This window comes from Bombyx mandarina, chromosome 19 (assembly GCF_030267445.1).
Source record: "Bombyx mandarina strain Sakado chromosome 19, ASM3026744v2".
In the NCBI taxonomy this organism is placed as follows: Eukaryota; Metazoa; Arthropoda; class Insecta; order Lepidoptera; family Bombycidae; genus Bombyx; species Bombyx mandarina.
The window spans coordinates 5,853,589-5,873,249 of record NC_143225.1 but is presented as its reverse complement, the minus strand read 5'-3'; the positions used below and the strand labels follow the sequence as shown (position 1 = coordinate 5,873,249).

General features: G+C 36.5%; 1 protein-coding gene across 2 annotated transcripts in view; it reads left to right on the top strand.

The window, feature by feature from the left end:
* The window catches only part of LOC114242599 (membralin), a 105,579-nt gene that overhangs the window by 50,918 nt on the left and 35,000 nt on the right, over positions 1 to 19,661 (top strand). For both annotated transcript variants that reach the window (XM_028173824.2, XM_028173831.2), the window contains exon 9: positions 4,737 to 4,869. In XM_028173824.2, the coding sequence (XP_028029625.2) occupies positions 4,737 to 4,869 (133 nt within the window). The remainder of the gene's footprint in view (positions 1 to 4,736; positions 4,870 to 19,661) is intronic.

Genomic DNA, 19,661 nt, shown 5'->3' with positions numbered 1-19,661 from the left:
TGGTGAGGTATCCAAATATCAAGCTTTTTTGTGTACCCAGTTTTTTCAAATGCGCCAAAACTGTTTTGTGGTCAATTCCCAGTTCTTCAGCCACGTCGTAACTACTGATATGCCGATCTTACTCCACTTTTTCAAAAATGGCATCCATTTTATCGTAATAGGGCGACCAGAGTGACGTGCATCTTTGACATAAAAATTTCCGGATTGAAAACGCTTAAACCAAATTAATGCTACTCTCATAGACACTGCACTAGGTCCATAAACATCAATCATCGCAAATTTTGTTTTGGTAAAATTTTAAAATGTATCGAATTTCTTCATTAGATTCACTCATTTTGACAGTACGAAAAATAAATAAAAATCACGCATTTTCCTAATTTGAATTTGGAATTATCTTCTTTAAAATTTAAACTTTTAATTATACCAAAACCAGCCAGATACAAATAGTATAGCCAAAGAGATTTTATTACAAGTTCAAACATACTATAATGCGAAAAGACTTTTTCCCCAACCTATTATTATATAATTTGGCAATAAATCCAAATGGTCAACACAGCCCTCAAAATTTTAATGTCGCCTAAAACGTCACTGCTTGCAAAAATGACAAATCTAGTTTCATAACTCATATAAATATTCGTTTCATTGCCATTAAAAAAAAAAAATTCGTTTCTTATTGTTAGTAAAAATCTGTAACCTATTTATAATAAAGATTTCATTGACCTTGGTCAAAAAAAACTGAAAAAAGTCCAATCAGTAGAGTGCGTAGACAATCAATGTTTGTATAAGGCTAACAGTAATTATTTTTCTCTTATAGACTAAGCTTGCAGTCATTCTTGTATTTTTAATTTTGCCGTGTTGAGATCTCGAAAATGATTATTAACTTGAAAACCACCAACCATCCTGCCTAACGAACCAGCTTAAATTAGTCTAATCTAGTGTATGTAAAAATACAGTCAAAATTCTTAAATTAATAATTTCGTGAAACAACTCACACCTATCATTGCTTGGACGTACTTTAAAATAAACTTATTTTATGTGTATAAAATATTAAATTATAAAAATCTATTTACCAAGTTTTTCGTGAAAAAGTAACAAACATTATTTGCCACATTTACTTTATTTATTCACATTTATCCATCGAAATTATTTATCCTTCCATTCTACAAACTTTTGCATTTATAATATTAGCATATTTTGATTAAGAAGATTTACCTACGATACATCAATTACTTTATTAGTATTCGCTTGTAACAACAGAGAAGCGATTCATGTTATTACGAAATCATAATACAAATTTTTATTGCTTTTTGAAACCACTTCCATATCAACCGTTCTTCTGTACAATTTATATTGCAGAATATTGACTGAAATTGTGAATAATACTAAAATTTCTTTTGTTCATAATTTGTTGATTTCCGTAGAAAGTTTTTTTTTTATTTTACACTGCTGATACATCCGCGGACCACCTCTAGTTTGTATTTTCGGTTCGCGAATTGGTATTGACACTTGCTAACTTATCGCAGAGCGCTTCTTTATGTATGTGAATGTATTTAAATTTATATCTACTTTTTGTAATAATAGTTTTGTCAAGTAAAGAAAAAAACTAATCCGTAAATTTATCGTAGAACTAGCTGACCCAGCCGACTTCGTAGTGGCTCAATCGATAAATAAAATACCTAAACTTTTGTATAAAATAAACTTAAAACAAACAAAACGAATCCGTCCGACGGGGGACACATCAAAGGGAAAACAAAATGCATTTTCATATTTATCTACCTTTTAAACCTTCTCTGGACTTCCACAAATATGTAATTCAAGACCAAAATTAACCAAATCGGTTCAGCCGTTCTCGAGTTTTAGCGAGACTAACGAACAGCAATTCATTTTTATATATATAAGATATACATTTATTCCGTACAATAAATCGAATTCTGCAGCAAACAACGACAAGTGAGAAGAGCAAAAACAATATTTCATTATGCCGTCTTATGTACGTAAATACTGCACTGTTTCAATAATTTCTCACTGATTCCGTTTCCGATGGAGGCAGCGCGTGCCTGTCGCCCATCTTCGGTGATCTTCGCGTAGTGCCGGAATTAAAATTAATAGAGGACCGTCGGCGTCACGTCCACGGTCCGACCCGGCCCGGGTAATTTGTTTACTCGTCTTGCTCGGGATTACGTCGCATGCTCCGTTGAATAGGTAACTGCCGGTGACTTTTTGCAAGTGCCAGTGAACACTCCACTGTGCTTCTAAACCTAGTGCTTATTAGTTTAGAACCATCGAAAAAAAAGGTCACAATAAAATTGAAACAAGTACTCGTTATGTTTTTTTTGCTAATAATCATAAACACATTGGATATTAATGGCGATTATGAAACTTTATTAGTACCACAAAATTAATACTAGATGATGACCGCCATCTTGTTGTGTCTTTAAAGCGGTTAGTTGCCCTCAATTAAGAAAAATAGTATTATTATTCGCCAATAGATGTGGGGAAGAGTTGATTATTGAAAACACGAATAAAACAACATTTTCTGAAAATAAATCGTAGCTAGATCGATTTATCGCCCCCGAAATCCCTTGTATACCATAATTTTATGAAAATCGTTGGAGCCGTTTCCGAGATTCAGATTATATACATATACAAGAATAGCTCGTTTAAAGGTATAAGATTAATCTTACGTTTCCAGGTCGTCGTGGCCTAAACTATAAGACGTCCAGTGCATTTGTATCTAGCGATGCAACGGTGTTCAAATCCTGAAGGCGGGTATCAATTTTTGAATCGACGGGTATCAAATGAAATACGTACTTGACAAATGTTCACGATTGACTTCCACAGTGAAGGAATAACATCGTGTAATAAAAATCAAACCCGCAAAATTATAATTTGCGTAATTACTGGTGGTAGGACCTCTTGTGAGTCCGTACGGTTAGGTACCACCGCCCTGCCTATTTCTGCCGTGAAGCAGTAATGCGTTTCGGTTTGAAGGGTGGGGTAGCCGTTGTAACTATACTGAGACCTTAGAACTTATATCTCAAGGTAGGTGGCGCATTTACGTTGTAGTTGTCTATGGGCTCCAGTAACCATTTAACACCAGATGGGCTGTGAGCTCCTCCACCCATCTAAGCAATAATAAAAAAAAGAAGTCTTATAAGATCAATTAAGTTAAGTCGAGACGAAGTATAGACGTCACCATGTTATAACTCGGAGCAAGAGTTAATTGAGCGACACGGTTATGAATAGATTCGGTTAAACGTTGCCGGGTCGAGTGGCGGGCGGTTGCCGGACTTCCGATAGTCCCCTAACGTGTTTATTGTATCAGTGTCGGGCCTCATCAAAATGCAAATAAGACACGCCCTGCCCGCGACGCCGGACAGTTGTCCGCCTTCTATTGAGTTATATTCCTACGTCTGATGGCCTATTGTTTCGTATTATTCGTGTCTACCATATCGAAATGTTTGCTAATATTACCCGAAATTTAATCCTCAACTTAGAAATTTCTACATCCAAGCACGTACTTGAGCTTTCAAATGTCTCGAGACGAACTTCCCAATCTCCTTACGTTTTCAAGTTGAAGACACTTGGTCCTGATAAAGCTGCTTAAATGAATTGCCTCGTCGTAGTGCTGCGAGACCGATGCATGTGTGCGGTTAATAAGCTCGTGGCGGGTGCGCTCAGGTTTCGGTCGTTAACGTGTAATTGTTGGCACCTAATTAGTTCGACACCCGACGACTCGTCTCTGGTGTCGCTGTCACATATGACCCGCGATACTTAATGTGACAACGAATTTCGTGTTAACCTCGACCGTGGGCTAGCCGTGCGGCGTGTGCTGTGCGGTGTACTTGATTAGTATGTGGTTATAACGACGGAGGGAAAATCTTCCACCGAGCGGGTGATATTGCTGGGTAGACCGACGGTCCGAATCTCGTTCTGCGAAACTTGTATATATTCACGCTTATGTGAAAAATTTCGTAAGCGTGATTCAGGCGTCTGTTAATTGTCTTGTATTGTATGATGGCTACCCGGCACAATTATTTAAACCGTAACTAAAGGCTCAAAATAGTTTACTCGATCAGTAAGCTCTTTTGAGCCTCGAAAGACTTTATGAGTGCATGTTGCAGCGAGCTTGCAGTAAGCTCAGTCGCGGTGGTCTCGCGTCTTACCCATTTCTGTCGCAAAAACGTTACGCGTCCTATTTGAAAAGGGTCCGATAGCAGTTTTTCTAATATTATTTCGATTTGAACCTCTTATTGCGAAATGGGCATCGCGAAGCGTCTTTCGATTCCCATGAGTTCCGTATATAGACCGTAAGCTAGTCTGCCTATCTACTCCATTAAAAAGCAAGTTCCTAAAGATTGTTAATACCTAAAAATCTTTTGTATCCGCAGATTTGATTTTAACTTTTTAAGATTTTATTTAAAAAAGAATGGAACGATCAAAACACTAAAGCAACATTATTATATGATATTTTTGCAAACGGAGAATACAGCCGGATTATGCATCCATCTTGAGATGGAAGTGTATAATAATTCTATCGTTTCAATGAATCTCGGGCTCAGACATCGTTAAGAGCTCTCGTATTTGTAAAATAGTTGAAGAAGTACTGATTTGAAAATATATTAATAATTTATTTTTAGTTTATTTTTAGATTATACGAGTAGTATTATTATGCGATTATGAAGGAATCGTAGATAGAGAAAGCAAACTGAATATATATTTTTTTCTTTCTACAGGAATGGAAGCCATAATGTCAGAGTTTTTCAACGATACCACAACAGCATTTTACATCATCTTGATCGTTTGGATTGCTGATCAGTACGACGCGATCTGCTGTCACACCGCCATAGCGAAACGGCATTGGCTAAGGTAAGTCATTTAAGGTTTCATTCAAGTCTCTCAGGCGGATAGCAAAAGATTCAAGTGATAAATTAGATTTTTTTCCTACCTATTCGCTGGTTGCTTAAGGTTCTATTCCAGCTACGCCCGGACCGAGAGGTGAGCTCACGTGCTCAACCTGAGAGAATTTGCTAACATTGACCCTAGCAAGAGCAGTGCTTTGCAGAATCTATCACCGGATTCCAAAATCTATCATCGGAAAAATTTCGACGTTCAGTTCGTTAGTCACATGACAGCCATTTTACTCCGAAACTACTGGTATTAGAAAAATGAAATTCGGAAAGTAGATGTTGTTATTGGATAGAGTAGTGAAATTGTGATAAAATGTATCGTTGATACGACACTGAGATTGGGCCTCAGGCTTACAGGTGAAAGGCGGCAATCATGTTGCTTTGTCTAAGTAGCTCCTGTATTTGGTCATAGAGCATCTATGCATCTACAATGGAAACGAAATTATAGTTAACAAATGGCACAAACGTGCTTAAGTGTTGTTAAAATTAGGGTATTATCTTCATGGAATTTATTTGTAGATTACCCAACTCTTGTCTTACCACATGCTGTAGTTCTGTAGAATAAAAGTATAGGTATTAAATATTATCGTGATGTACGGGTAAGGTCGTAATTTATGCCAAATACGAGTATATGTGAGAAGCCAACTCGGTTAAATGAGGTCCTTTTACACGTCAACTGCTCAGTTGATCGATAATTGAGTGACTATAATTATCATTCCGTTGATATAATATTTTTATTACACGACAGTTTATGTTTTTAATTTTCTTACGTCATATTTATCGAGTTGGGAAAAGACCAATTCATTACTAGTTTTGCTCGTGGTCCGATCTCACGTTACATTCTTAATCAAAAGGCGACTGAGTACGAAGCAATTTGGCTGGTCGTCCGCGAGGGCAATAAGGAGGAACGCTATTAAAACAAGCGCAAATAAAGCAAATTGAAAACGGCACCGCTGCCCCCTCGCAACGAGAGGGCTAGTTCCACCCCTCTTGTCCTCTTGGCGTCCTGTAAAAACAACGCCCCTAACGTCTCGAAATACCTCTTGATACCAACGAATTCTAGATTTAAATCCGGTGTAAAATTCTAGCATTTTTTTTGAAAACTACACAGTCACTTTTCCAATGACTTGTACATAAATAATATTAATTTTAAATAACGTAGGTGAGCAGACGAGTTCACGACCTGATGTTCGTGTCCATAAGAATGAAACTGTCAATGCCGCGGCCCACCTTGAAACGTAAAGTCGATGACCTTATTGCATTACAATAACGGCTATTTTGTCTTTCAAAGCGAAATGCACGCTTGTTTAACGGCAGGAATAAAAAGGAATATTTAATCAAACCGGCATTAAATTTTTAAATTATTTCAAAGTATATAAAATATGTTAGTTTACTGAATATTTTTCGAATAGATAATTTTGAGTTGAATCTACTCTTTTGTGTCCACGAACACTTTGAACTAACTCCCTTTGAATACTTTGAATACCAAACGTGATTTTAAATTTTCTTTTTAAAATAATATGTCGAACCAACGTCGACGTCGCCGCTTTCTTTGTCAATTTAATTTCATCTGCGTTATCTTTTATAACTCTAGCGTACTCTACGATCCTTTGTACGGCGTTCGCTTGAGTAATCGTGTAATAAGAATATAAAAAAATATGCAATTTTCCGCTTACTTGAAGACGCTGGTTTACTGCAAAAAGGAGATCACGTATTTCATAATGTTGTTCAAATCGTAACGTTGTGATGTATTAATAACAGTAGAGTTCGTTGGAAACTTTAAAAGAAATATGTGGCCACTGTAATAATTTTATACTAATAATTCCTGACGGGTCGTGATCGAGCTTAAAAGCGTAGCTTCCCGAGTAAGCGACTGATAAGAAATCTTGTTTATTTGCCATACTAATGAATGATAATCATCGAGAGATTAATAATTGTGTCAACTTCTGCTAAATCTTATGATGCGTTAATTTTTTTGTTGGTTCGATCGGATTCTATCGGATGCCGGACATTAAAAGCAATATACTTACGTATTTAGTTGTGAAATAATTCTTTTATATGGCACATATGACAAATTAACTAATTTATAAATTCAAACAGCTGATACCGCTGGTGACATGTTGTGTACCAGAACGTGCCACTACCACCTGCTTGCTTATTTTTGCCTTCAAACAACTATGCATTGTGTATTAAATAGTAGGATATCAATAAATTAAAATATAAATACAGATACATACATACAAATAATGATCATGCCAATCTATATATTAATACGTAAACTTTGTACCACTTTTTACGAAAATACCACGGACGGAGGAGTATGAAATTTGCCACATTTATAGAAAATGTAGAGAAGGAGTGCAGATTGTTAATTTTTTTTAAATTATACATAAAAAATGCATTAAATCAATAAAAAAAATAATTACACACACTACCGTGTATTTGACACACACACGCATGCATACTATTTGTTTATGGTCAAACTTTTCTTATTGCTTATAGTCTGTGGTTAAATTGAGAATAGATTAAATATTGTTTGTCTTTATTCATATTTGTCTAAAGTGTAGTCTTGGCAGATTCGGTGATTAAAGAAGTATAATAATAGTCTTTGAAAATAGAATCATAATTGTGTACAAACTTATAATTTCACTTAATTATAGTCGAATTTCGGCTACCGGGGGACCACTAGTAATACTAATTCCATGATTTCCAAAATCGTTTTAGTTGATCATAAAATTATGTTACCGCAAATAATTAGGTTTTACACAAAATCGACCCACGAAAGCTATATCGTAACACTTCGCTAATGTGTTAATAAGTTTTGGGCGATGTTTGGTAAGGGTTGACCGTCGGAGTGGTGCGGTGGGTCGGCGGCGATGCGGTCGCGGCGTAGTGACGAGCTCCCCGCATAAATCTCGGCGACCGCCAATTAAGGTTCGACCCGACAGTTTGTCTGCGATGCCGCCCTGATTGCTATTACCCCGCTACATGTGTATACACTGTTCGACAGATTGTAACTTCGGTGGCTGGATTAGTACTATAATATATTTAGACGAGTCACAAATATAAATACGTAGACAAAAGTAATTACGTGATTTGAATACTTTTGAACTTATTGAAAATTAATTTTGTAGCCAGCGATATGTTTTTGATACGATGGAATTCAATTTAAAGCTACTTTTTTTATTGCTTAGACGGGTGGACGAGCTCACAGCCCACCTGGTGTTAAGTGCTTACTGGAGCCCATAGACATCCACAACGCAAATGCACCACCCACCTTGAGATATAAGTTCTAAGGTCTCAAGTATAGTTACAACGGCTGCCCCACCCTTCAAACCGAAACACTTTACTGCTTCACGGCAGAAATAGGCAGGGTGGTGGTACCCACCCACCCGCGCGGACTCACAAGAGGTCCTACCACCAGCAATTACGTAAATTATAGTTTTGCTGGTTTCATTTTTATTACACGATGTTATTCCTTCACCGTGGAAATCAATCGTGAACATTTGTTGAGTACGTATTTCATTAGAAAAATTGGTACCCGCCTGAGATTCGAACACCGGTGCATCGCTCAACACGAATGCACCGGACGTTTTATCCCTTAGGCCACGACGACTTCGAATTTCGAATTCGAATTCGAATTTAAAGCTACTTAACATTAATAATGATATGGTTCCTATTTTTATTTATTATTTATAAGCCGTGCGAGAGTTGACGCGGTCGTGTCGTTAGGGGCGCGCGTCTCGTGTGTCATTTTAAGGATGTGCCAAATTGAAGGCTCCGGCGGCGGGCGTCATCGCGAGGGGAGCCTGATTTATGCTCTGGGCCCCGGCGCGCCCTCGTCTTCGATTAGAGGTTTGTTCACTCGGCCGAGGTCAGTTTTCTTATGAGTACGTCGACGCGATAATATCGGTTGCTTTTATTACGGGTCTCGCAGAAATAGCGCGTTAATATTATGTCATGTGTGTATGTTCCCTTAAAAACTTGTTCCTCTATAGTACTGTTACTTTTATAATGATATTGATTTTTGACGTGACAACGTCTTATAATTCGATGGAGCCGGCTGCACGCACGAAAAAACATGACTCATGCGGCGTTACCTCGTTCTGAGGCGTATTTTCTTATGACGTTGTCACGTTCAACTATCGTCAGTAAACCGACTTTGCAGACATCCGATTTTTTTTATTGACTATACAGACAAGCAGCAAACTTCATAGTAAACAGTAATAATAACACAAAATAAAGTATCGGACTCTTTGCATTAGTCATAAGTCTGAATGTATTATTATTTTATTTGTCTTTGGTCAGCAGTTAAATTAAATAAATTTAATTAATATTACGTTTCGTTTCTATGAATTGCTATTGAGTATTCATTGTCAAATAGATACGTTGGTATTATTGTATTAGCCCTGCCATTATGCGCACAAACGGTTTCAGGTATTGATTATAATTTAAGAGTTCTGTACCTTACAATTCGCGATCGACTACCACTACGAAGAAAGAGGTTGTAAATTGACGTTTATTCATATGTACGTAATTAGTAATATGATATAAGTAGCGTGTAATACCGCATGTGTCAGTACCTTTACAGGTCCGGCCCATCTACCTAGGCTGCACTAAAAGTTTCGGGAATGGAATAGTTCCACTGTTCCTGTCATATTAAAATCTTTTTAATTGAAAACTCCTTGGTTTTAAAAATCGAATACCATTTATTTATTTAAAAAAATATTCTCGGTCTTGTCACGAGGTTTTGTCAAACTTGTTTAGTCGTTGAGAAAATGGAATTGACTCGAGAAAATTCAAGAGCGATGATTTATTATGACTTTCGAAGTGGTTTAACATAAAAACAGTGTGTTGACCGGATGATTTCTGCATTTGGTGATGAAGCCCCATCCAAAACCACAATTTATCGCTGGTTTGCTGAGTTTCAACGTGGACGTGTCAAGCTCAGTGATGATCCCCGTCAAGGTCGTCCAAAAACTGCAGTCACCCAAGAAAACGTTGATGCTGTGCGTAAGCTGATTGAGGAAGATCGACATGTGACATACCGCGAAATTCAGGCAACATTAGACATTGGCATGAGTCAAATACAAATAATCTTGCATGAACAATTAGGTGTAAAAAAGTTGTTTTCCCGATGGATACCGCATTCGCTCTGTGAAGAGCAAAAAGCGGCTCGCGTTACTTGGTGCGTCAGAACTCTCGAAAGATTCCACGCAGGATCCTCAAATGCTGTATACAACATTGTATCAGGTGACGAATTCTGGATATACGCGTACGAACCCGAAACAAAAAACCAGTCACGAGTTTGGGTATTCGAAAATGAGTTAAAGCCAACAAAATTTGTTCGTTCACGGAGTGTTGCAAAAAAAATGGTGGCCACGTTTGTCTCCAAAACCGGCCATGTTACGACTATTCCTCTTGAGGGACAAAGAACGGTTAATGCAGAATGAAATGCTAGCATTTGTTTGCCACAGGTCGTTTCTGAACTCCGTAAAGAGAACCGCAACCGCCGCATCATCCTCCATCACGACAATGCGAGTTCTCACACCGCGCACAGAACAAAAGAGTTTTTAGAGCAAGAAAACATAGAATTATTAGACCATCCGCCGTACAGCCCCAACCTAAGCCCTAATGATTTCTATACTTTCCCTAAAATAAAGAATAAATTGCGTGGACAGAGATTTTCATCACCTGAAGAAGCTGTGGACGCCTACAAAACGGCCATTTTGGAGACCCCAACTTCCGAATGGAATGGTTGCTTCAATGATTGGTTCCATCGTATGGAAAAATGTGTCAAATTTCGAGGAGAATACTTCGAAAAGCAATAAATACATTTTTAAATAGTAATGTTGTGTCACTTCGTTAATTCCCGAAATTTTCAGTGCCGCCCTCGTATTCCTATCACGAAGCAATAATGCGGTTTGACGATATAATGACAACAGCCAACTGAATTTCTCGTCGGATCTTCTCAGTGGATCGGGATTCCGATCCAGTGACTGATTCTGTGAAGCACTGTTCTTGTTAGGGCTGGTGTTAGCAAATTTTCTCACGTTGAGCCCGTGAGCTCACCTACCCGTCCCGGCGAGCTGGAATAACCCCATAGACTACCAGTGAATAGGTAGGAAAAAACAGAAAAAAAACGACGGCTGCCGTTATTTCATCCGTCATCTGCTTCATTTCAACTGTGTTAAACGTGCCACGTATAACGGCCCTGAGCTAAGATTTTCCTGATATTCAGATATTGAATAATAAATCTTTTTTTGCGCTTCGACTGAAAATCGATTAACTGTTTACCTGTTGGAATTACGCGTTCTAGGAATACGCGCAAATGGGCCGTGAATTCGTGTGCCCATGGAAACTAAGAAGTTTTTCTAGGAACTGTTTTTTTTTGTGTGTGCCTCATATTGTTGTCATCAAAAGTCATTTTTCATTTTTTGTCATTTTTTACTAGTGTAGGACCTCTTGTGAGTCCGCACGGGTAGGTACCACCGCCCCGCCTATTTCTGCCGTGAAGCAGTAATGCGTTTCGGTTTGAAGGGTGAGGCAGCCTTTGTAACTATACTGATACCTTACAACTTATATCTCAAGGTGTATGGCGCATTTACGTTGTAGATGTTTATGGGTTACAGTAACCACTTAACACCAGGTGGGCTGTGAGCTCGTCCACACATCTAGGCAATAAAAAAAAAGTTTCATCGATAAACTAACAGCTCTGTAAATTTTATCGTTAAATTTTATCTAACTTGTTAGTCATAAGCGTACAGTTCTGCCGCGATAATAAAAACATTTCCACCAATCAAACGCATCGCACGAACATCTCGTCTCGTTACAGTTATTGTTGTTTTATGTTCTTGGCATTTCCGAGTTGTATTCCACAATTGATATAAATGGCTGTGTCCTTTTAAATTAATGCGGTGTAGTAAATTCAAAGAGTGTGTTTCTTTTTCAATCTCATCGTAATACGTGTAAATTGAAAAGTTTCGCACGTTCTGTGAAAACTTATGTGAAATTTGAATCACTTAAATCTTTGAAATGTTTCAACAGTGAGAGCTTTAAAAACTTCTCGAAAATAGTTCGAAAAACTTATCCTAACGTATAAAATATCATTTACAAACATAATCAGCGTATTATGATTCTATGTATATAACAAATAGAATATTTATCATGTTAGCCTTAGTACGAATAAAAAAAATTTTCTTCACGAACGTAGTAATAACATCAATAACAGTCAGTTCGGCATAAAAAAACGGCACCCAAAGATTTAAACTTGTTTTCGTATGTCACATATGGTGATTGTCTGCACGGGGATTGCGCGTGTACCCTCTTCAGTTAGTACCATCAGGCTTAGTGATGGTTTCTTTTAATGGGTTGTCGTCATCGTATCGCAGTCGTGATCTGTCGACCGTATATCGTATACACGCTGACAGCTACTCATTACGCTTGACCGACTTAGACGTTATGTAGTGAAGTGGCGATACCAATTTTTCCATTAAAATCAAACAACTCGTGTTTTGTTCAATAAAATTTACTGTCAAAGGATAATTAACGAACTAGGTATTAGATTATTGAAATTGAAAATGAAATTTTCTGAAGACATAATTAACTATGCTAAAATCGGAATACTTGAGTTTCTTGAGCGCAAGAAAATAAACTTGATCTTAAGCGTTATGTTATGGAATGGTGATACCATTTTTCCATGAAAAGAAAAAAACTCTGGTTTGTTCAATAAAGTTTAACTTTAACTAAACTTAAACAAAAGGTAAAAAGAATTTCAAAGGTATAATTAACGAACTGACATAACTAGGTATCCATACTAAGTTGTATGAAGACATAATTAACTATATCAAACTCGGAATAATGAGAAATAAATCACAAAAATACGTTATTTTTAGAGTTCTGTAGTCATGCCAATGAACAGGCTCAGATATGGCACGGAAATGGGCACGTTACCCTTTTAAATGGGACTTCCTTTTGCGGGAGCATTCCAACACCGTTTCTGGAGGCCTATGGAAGCTTCTCAACAAAAGAACCAGGCTCTATCGTTGTAAAAGCTAAGCAATTAATTTTGTGGGCGATTTAATAACACTTTAATAAAATGTTATTATTATATTAGTATGATAATGTTATTAAGATGATGCATCTCTTTGCGACTACTACCACCGTCGGTTCTTCCAACCGACAGCTTTTTAACAAAACTAAATTTGGAAGACGGTGCTATGTAAGAACCTCTACACAGTTTTTTTTTTTTTTTGCTTAGATGGGTGGACTAGCTCACCTCTACACAGTTTTTTTTTTTTTGCTTAGATGGGTGGACTAGCTCACAGCCCACCTGGTGTTAAATGGTTACTGGAGCCCATAGACATCTACAACGTAAATGCGCCACCCACCATGAGATATAAGTTCTAAGGTCTCAGTATAGTCACAACGGCTGCCCCACCCTTCAAACCGAAACGCATTACTGCTTCACGGCAGAATTAGGAAGAGTGTTGGTACCTACCCGTACGGGTTCAGTAGACGCCCTATTACTAAGTCGTCTTGTTTTTTTTTCATTCTCTATTAGAGCCAGTCGTCGTGGCCTAAAGTATAAGACGTCCGGTGTATTCATGTTGAGTGATGCTCCGGTGTTCGAATCTCGCAGGCGGGTACCAATTTTTCTAATAAAATATGTACTTAACAAATGTTCACGATTGACTTCCACGGTGAAGGAATAACATCGTGTAATAAAAATCAAACCCGCAAAAATTATAATTTGCGTCATCACTGGTGTTAGGACCTCTTGTGAGTCCGCGCGGGTAGGTACCACCGCCCTGCTTGTTTCTGCCGTGAAGCAGTAATGCGTTTCGGTTTGAAGGGTGGGGCAGCCGTTGTAACTATACTTGAGACCTTAGAACTTATATCTCAAGGTGGGTGGCGCATTTACGTTGTAGATGTCTATGGGCTCCAGTAACCACTTAACACCAGGAGGGTTGTGAGCTCGTCCACCCATCTAAGCAGTAAAAAAAAAACCATACACCTATGTCATCTTGTTTTATAGAATGATTTTTTTGGTAGTACACGTTTCGAACTTTTCCATTACTTTCACACTGTACGTTAAAAATTTAAATGTGACCGTTTATCTTTATACGATACCATTTCGTATCGACAAGTATTTGGCCGGTTTTTAGACATGAGTAATGAGTCGCACACTCAATAGATTGTGACCAGATTTGGGTGTAAGAGATTCGTGAAACACCTAAAATTTAAAGTTTTTAGACTGTTTATTGCTTGTATCGTCCCTAACATGGTCGTCTGCTAGTCACTAAAGCATCCAAGCAACTTTAAATGCAAATTTTTAAATGATTTGAAGCGGCATCTCGTAATGTCGTGTCGACGATTAGTTGACGCGAGATCGCCTCTACGGCGCCGCGCGTGCTGGCGCCTGCCTTGACGCCACCGTCACCCTCATTTGCATCGACGTCAAGCCACCATTGGCACGTTCCATTCTGAAAATTGTCAACCATGTATATTAATTAACGTGTTGTACTGTAATAGTTGCGAAACAGTAAAAAAAAATCTAAATTCATATGTTATGTAATGTGACGCAAAATTTTATTAAAATGACTAGCTGACCGCGCAAGATTTCGTACTGCCTCAATCGATAAATAAAAGGCTTAAACTTTTGTCCAGAATAGACTTAAACAAAAAGAATCCGTCCGACGGGAGACACATCAAAGGAAAAACAAAATTGTTATGTTTATTTGATTCCGAGCATTTTCAATTTATCTATCTTTTAAACCTTCTCTGGACTTCCACAAATAATTCAAGACCAAAATTAACCAAATCGGTCCAGCCGTTCTCGAGTTTTAGCGAGACTAACGAACCGCAATTCATTTTTTAGATTACCCTTGATAAAGAACACAAATGAATATAAATTGGAACAAAGTATTGAAAGGTGAATAATGTGTATAGGATTTAAAATTGTTTAAGGAAGTAATTGTTACTTTAAGTAATTTAACAGTTTTTCTGCCTAATGTATCTGAGGATAGCGACGTCGAATCAACTCGACCACGTCCTCAATTAAATACTCATCATGTCGGATACCCCATAGAGATCAGTGAGCTCCTTTAGAATTAGTCAATTTCTATCCTAATTCTACATAATTGTAATATATACATTGAAAACGTGGCAACAACGTGGTTTTATGAAAATTCTGTACCCAGTTAGTAAGTCAGATTAAATGTAGGCAGACTAAATATCAAAATAGAAAAAGAGCCGTTATCTACTTTCCTAAAACGAATTGACGTATTCCGATCGTAATTCTTTAAAAAAAATACCATTTTCGCCTGTCATAATTTTTTATGGAAATTATGAGCACACTATTCCCATTTACTAACTCGAGAAAGGAGACAACAACAAACACAGATTCGCATTCCCAATATTGTTATAGTGTTATAATTTGATGGAACTCCCGCAAATGTAGCGAAAAGCTGGTTTTTTTTTTCTATTTGCAAGACGTGTATTCAGTGCGGTTCGGCTTTGCTTCATTTGTATATCATTAGCATCGTACGACCGCGCGCATCGTCTGAGAGCACATTGACATGTTATTTTCATAATCGACTGCCGACGCTATATGTAAAATAACGTTTATAAATGTTGACATTTCCCTTCAGTCACGGCTTAATAGAATGGAAAATAATCGCCACCATATTTTCCAGGGTTAAAGCCTAGGAGAAGATAATTAGTATAAAAACTCTTCAATGGCTCAGCTTCAGGGGAGCTCAAAACGGGGTCTTTAAATGGTAAACCGCATACGTTCTGTCTTTTATGGTTGTGATAAGGCATTCTTAATTAACTTAAACAACAGTTAATTATTCTTCTTATTAGTCAGTTTTTGTTTTATTTCGTACTAATACTAAAAATTTTATTCGTAGTAATGTTGTTATTTTCTAGTATTATTTGGAACGATATAAACTTAGACTACATTTTATCAGATTACACAACTAAAAAATAATTTAAACTTAACTCAGAAAATCTATTAACCTGTATTCAAATCAGCAGCTCATTTAGTTGTAGGCTCTGTGACGTTACAATAAAAAAAAGAGGAAAAGGCAAAGAGATAAAAATCCCTTTTATTAAGAGTTTTATTTGATGTTACATAGATATTGACCGATTGCTGCAATAGTAAGTAGTACATGTTCCGAATTGAGATTATTCGACTCATTTTTTATTTGAATTTAGTTGAAAAAAAAAAGCATTCCATATTTGTTTATGCTCAATGTCACATGTCATCATTCATGTTTGCGTTCCCCGTCGAAAATATTGATATGACAATCGACAATTTCGATAGCTCTTTTGCGGTTATTAGGGGAACTCAATAGGGAATGTTTCGGTCGCAATTATTTACGGATATCCGTTATTTGTAATATCCGAAGCGTAGCTTTGCGATGTATTTCGTTTGGGGCACGAAAATTGAATGTGAATTGTGTACGGCTTCGTAGAATTTCGCGAGATTTTGTTCGTTAATACTTAATTTATAATCCTGAACCCTTCATTAAGCTCACATAATAGTGTGCCTTATTTACTCTAGCCGTGATCAACTCGAGATCAGTAGGGATGTTTTTTTTGTATGGCTTTGATGTGTGGACGAGCTCACAGTCCACCTGGTGTTAGAGGTTACTGGAGCTCATAGACATAGCTCATAGATATAAGTTCTAAGGTCTCAGTATAGTTACAACGGCTGCCCCACCCTTCAAACCGAAACGCATTACTGCTACCCGCGCGGACTCACAAGAGGTCCTACCACCAGTAAAATGTGACTTCATTACATAATATAAATGAGGTATATGTATGTATATAGTTGTATGTAGGTGAGGGATGATCGGTCAAGTATTGTTTGTCGTGGACGCGGGCGCGGCTCGACGCTCCTCTGTTTGCGATCGGTGTTTGATCGGCTTCTTTATGGTGACGGGCCCTACGCCAACAGTACCTACCGCAGTCTAGAACTTTAAATCCTCATTGTTCATCGTATTAAGACTTTCTAGTATATATTCTATTTATATGATAGTCTTTTATTCCAAAGGACCGGTAATATTTTTAGAGTTAGGGTCCGGATCTCTTTTTTTATTCGATTTGATGTTTAGGTTTAACGCGTTGTAACACAATATTACCATAGTTTGTCAGTTTTGTTGTAGTTGATTTTCAGTGACTTATTGGCGTATGTTGTTTTTATGTGGTATCTGTAAACTTAACAGAGAACGAATATTTTTTACTAATGAAATTTTTAAATACAATATATTATATTCGATCCGCCTATTCCAGAAATGTATAAATGATAAAAAAAAATTGAGAATATTTGGACAAAAACTACATACAATTCGTTTGATAGACCTGGTTTTTCACAGAATTGCCCAAAAGTGTCCGCTACCAAGTAATCGTAGTTTTAATGCAATTCTCATTTGGAAAAAATCTGTTTATTTTTTTGTCAAAAAACACGTGGGTTACATTTAATTAAATGTCTAAGCAACGTTAATTTGCTTAATCTAAGTCTGGTTGTTTTTCAAATTACTATGCACATTATAGATAGTAACGTATCATTTCCACACCAGTATCTAAATATAAAAAAATAAATCAACTATTTTTGACTTTTTTCATTTAAATTAAATATAAAATTATATATAAATTACTAAAATAAATAAAATTACTGAATAAAATATATAGCTCTAGCTTAGTTTTAATGTAGCTCGATTCCGTGTTCTCAAATATAACTTTTCATTTTAATATTACATCATAGTCAACGTAACTCGCAGTTTCATAATTAAAATTTCCCTTCGTTCCGAGTTCGTAGCATTGTCATCGATATTTTTATTCACCGCGCGAATTTTGTTTGTTTTTCCATATTGTTTGCTATGGAGTTCAAAGCTTTAAGTGCCGTTTTTTTTTTAAAAATGAAACAAATCGTCTAAGTGATATGAAACAGTACCTTTTATACAATATCGATCAATGTCAGTGCCACATTGACGCAGTATCGTGAAAGCGTGCGAGTGTTGGCATGTGGTACGCGGACTTATAATTATATTGTTTGCAAATAAATTCCATAGTATTATTAGTTGTGCTATGGTTATTTTAGCCTATCAATGAAAACGTTTGTACGTCTTGACTATTACAGGAATTTTTTGTCGTACTGTTGAGATGAAAACTTCAGAATCGCTTGGATACAAATAAATAATAGTTTAATAATAAAATCGAACTAAAAAATAGATTTTTTTTAATAAATTTCAATTAAAAATATTGTAAGAAAAAATAAATTTATTGTAAAAAAAAAAATTCTATTTTTTAGTTGAACTTTCTATAAAAACGTATTTTGTGAGTTTTCTAAACTATTATTTAATTTTAATTTTTTAGTTGAATTTCAATTTTTCAATATATATTTTTTTAATATTGAATTGTCATCGGTCTTTAAAAAGTATACCAAATTTCGAGTTAATGCGACGATTTGAAGGAGGTCAAAATCATGTTCAAAGATTCCGTTACATACTAACATACATACGTCTGAAGCTAATAAAAGCGTATTAAAAAGGGGATACTGCCAATAGCAACTCAGACAGGTTACATTACATCTTTTCGTTCTTGGGAAGATATTTACCAAAAATCTTTGACATAATTTTACCCGAAACATAGTGTAGGCTTAGTTCCGACGGGAAATTTTCGAGGCCATGTTTTCTGTGTGACAGTTGTAAAAAAAATTAACAGTGTCAGTCAGCAGTTTCATCGCTAGTACATATATTTATAATGGTATGGAATATTCTAAAAGTGGTTAAACAATAATAAAAGACTTAATTGCGTTTTCTGTACAATGTTAAGAAAAAAACTTTTAGTCTTTTTTCCACAAATTATTTTGCACAGTATCCTTGAATTAAAGAAAACTGCACTCGTATTTTTTCTCTATGACAGAGAGTTCAGTCAACCTATATAAGAAAAATCCTTTTTTTTTTTTAACTAAAAAGGTTTTATAAAAAATTACTTAAAAAGGTTTTTCTTTACATATTTATTTGGAAAATGCTTTTGACTGTGTTCCTTGTGGGTTTCTTATTAAGGCTGCCATACGCATTTACTACACGTACACTACTACACGAGACTAGTATACACAATGGCCTAAATTTTTGTTTCAATCTATTTTTCCTAATATGACTACCGTTACAGATGGTATGAAGAACTGTGGGGGTGATTCTCTACTGTTGTGTGGAAGTTTTGAAAAATTATCGAAACGGTATTCAAGGCAAATTCTTATACATTATCATGTTCAAAATTTGCACCAAGTGTTCGTTCGAATCTTAAAAATGTATACACTGATTTTTTTCTCCTAACTCTTCGCTGATAGCCCAAGGGACTATTCGAGCTACGCCCGAACGGGTTGATGACATCACGGGCTCAACCTGTAAGAATTTGCCAACACTAGTCCTAACAAGAGCAGTGCTTCGTAAAATCTAGCACCGGATCGGAATCGCGACCTACTGAGGAAGTCAGTGAACTGTCTGTATGAGTTAGTTCGGTCGTCTTAACTATTCGTCGATATCGATGCGTTTGCAGCAAGCGATGCAACTATGCCGATATAGAAAAAATGATGTAGGCAGATTTGATTTTTTTTAAATGAAATACGTACTATATGAGTTCCAGTACTATTTGAGTACCAATGAGATCTATGATATGGGAATAATGTAGCGTAATAAAAGTCAGACCGGCAAATATAATAATTTGCGTAATTTCCATACA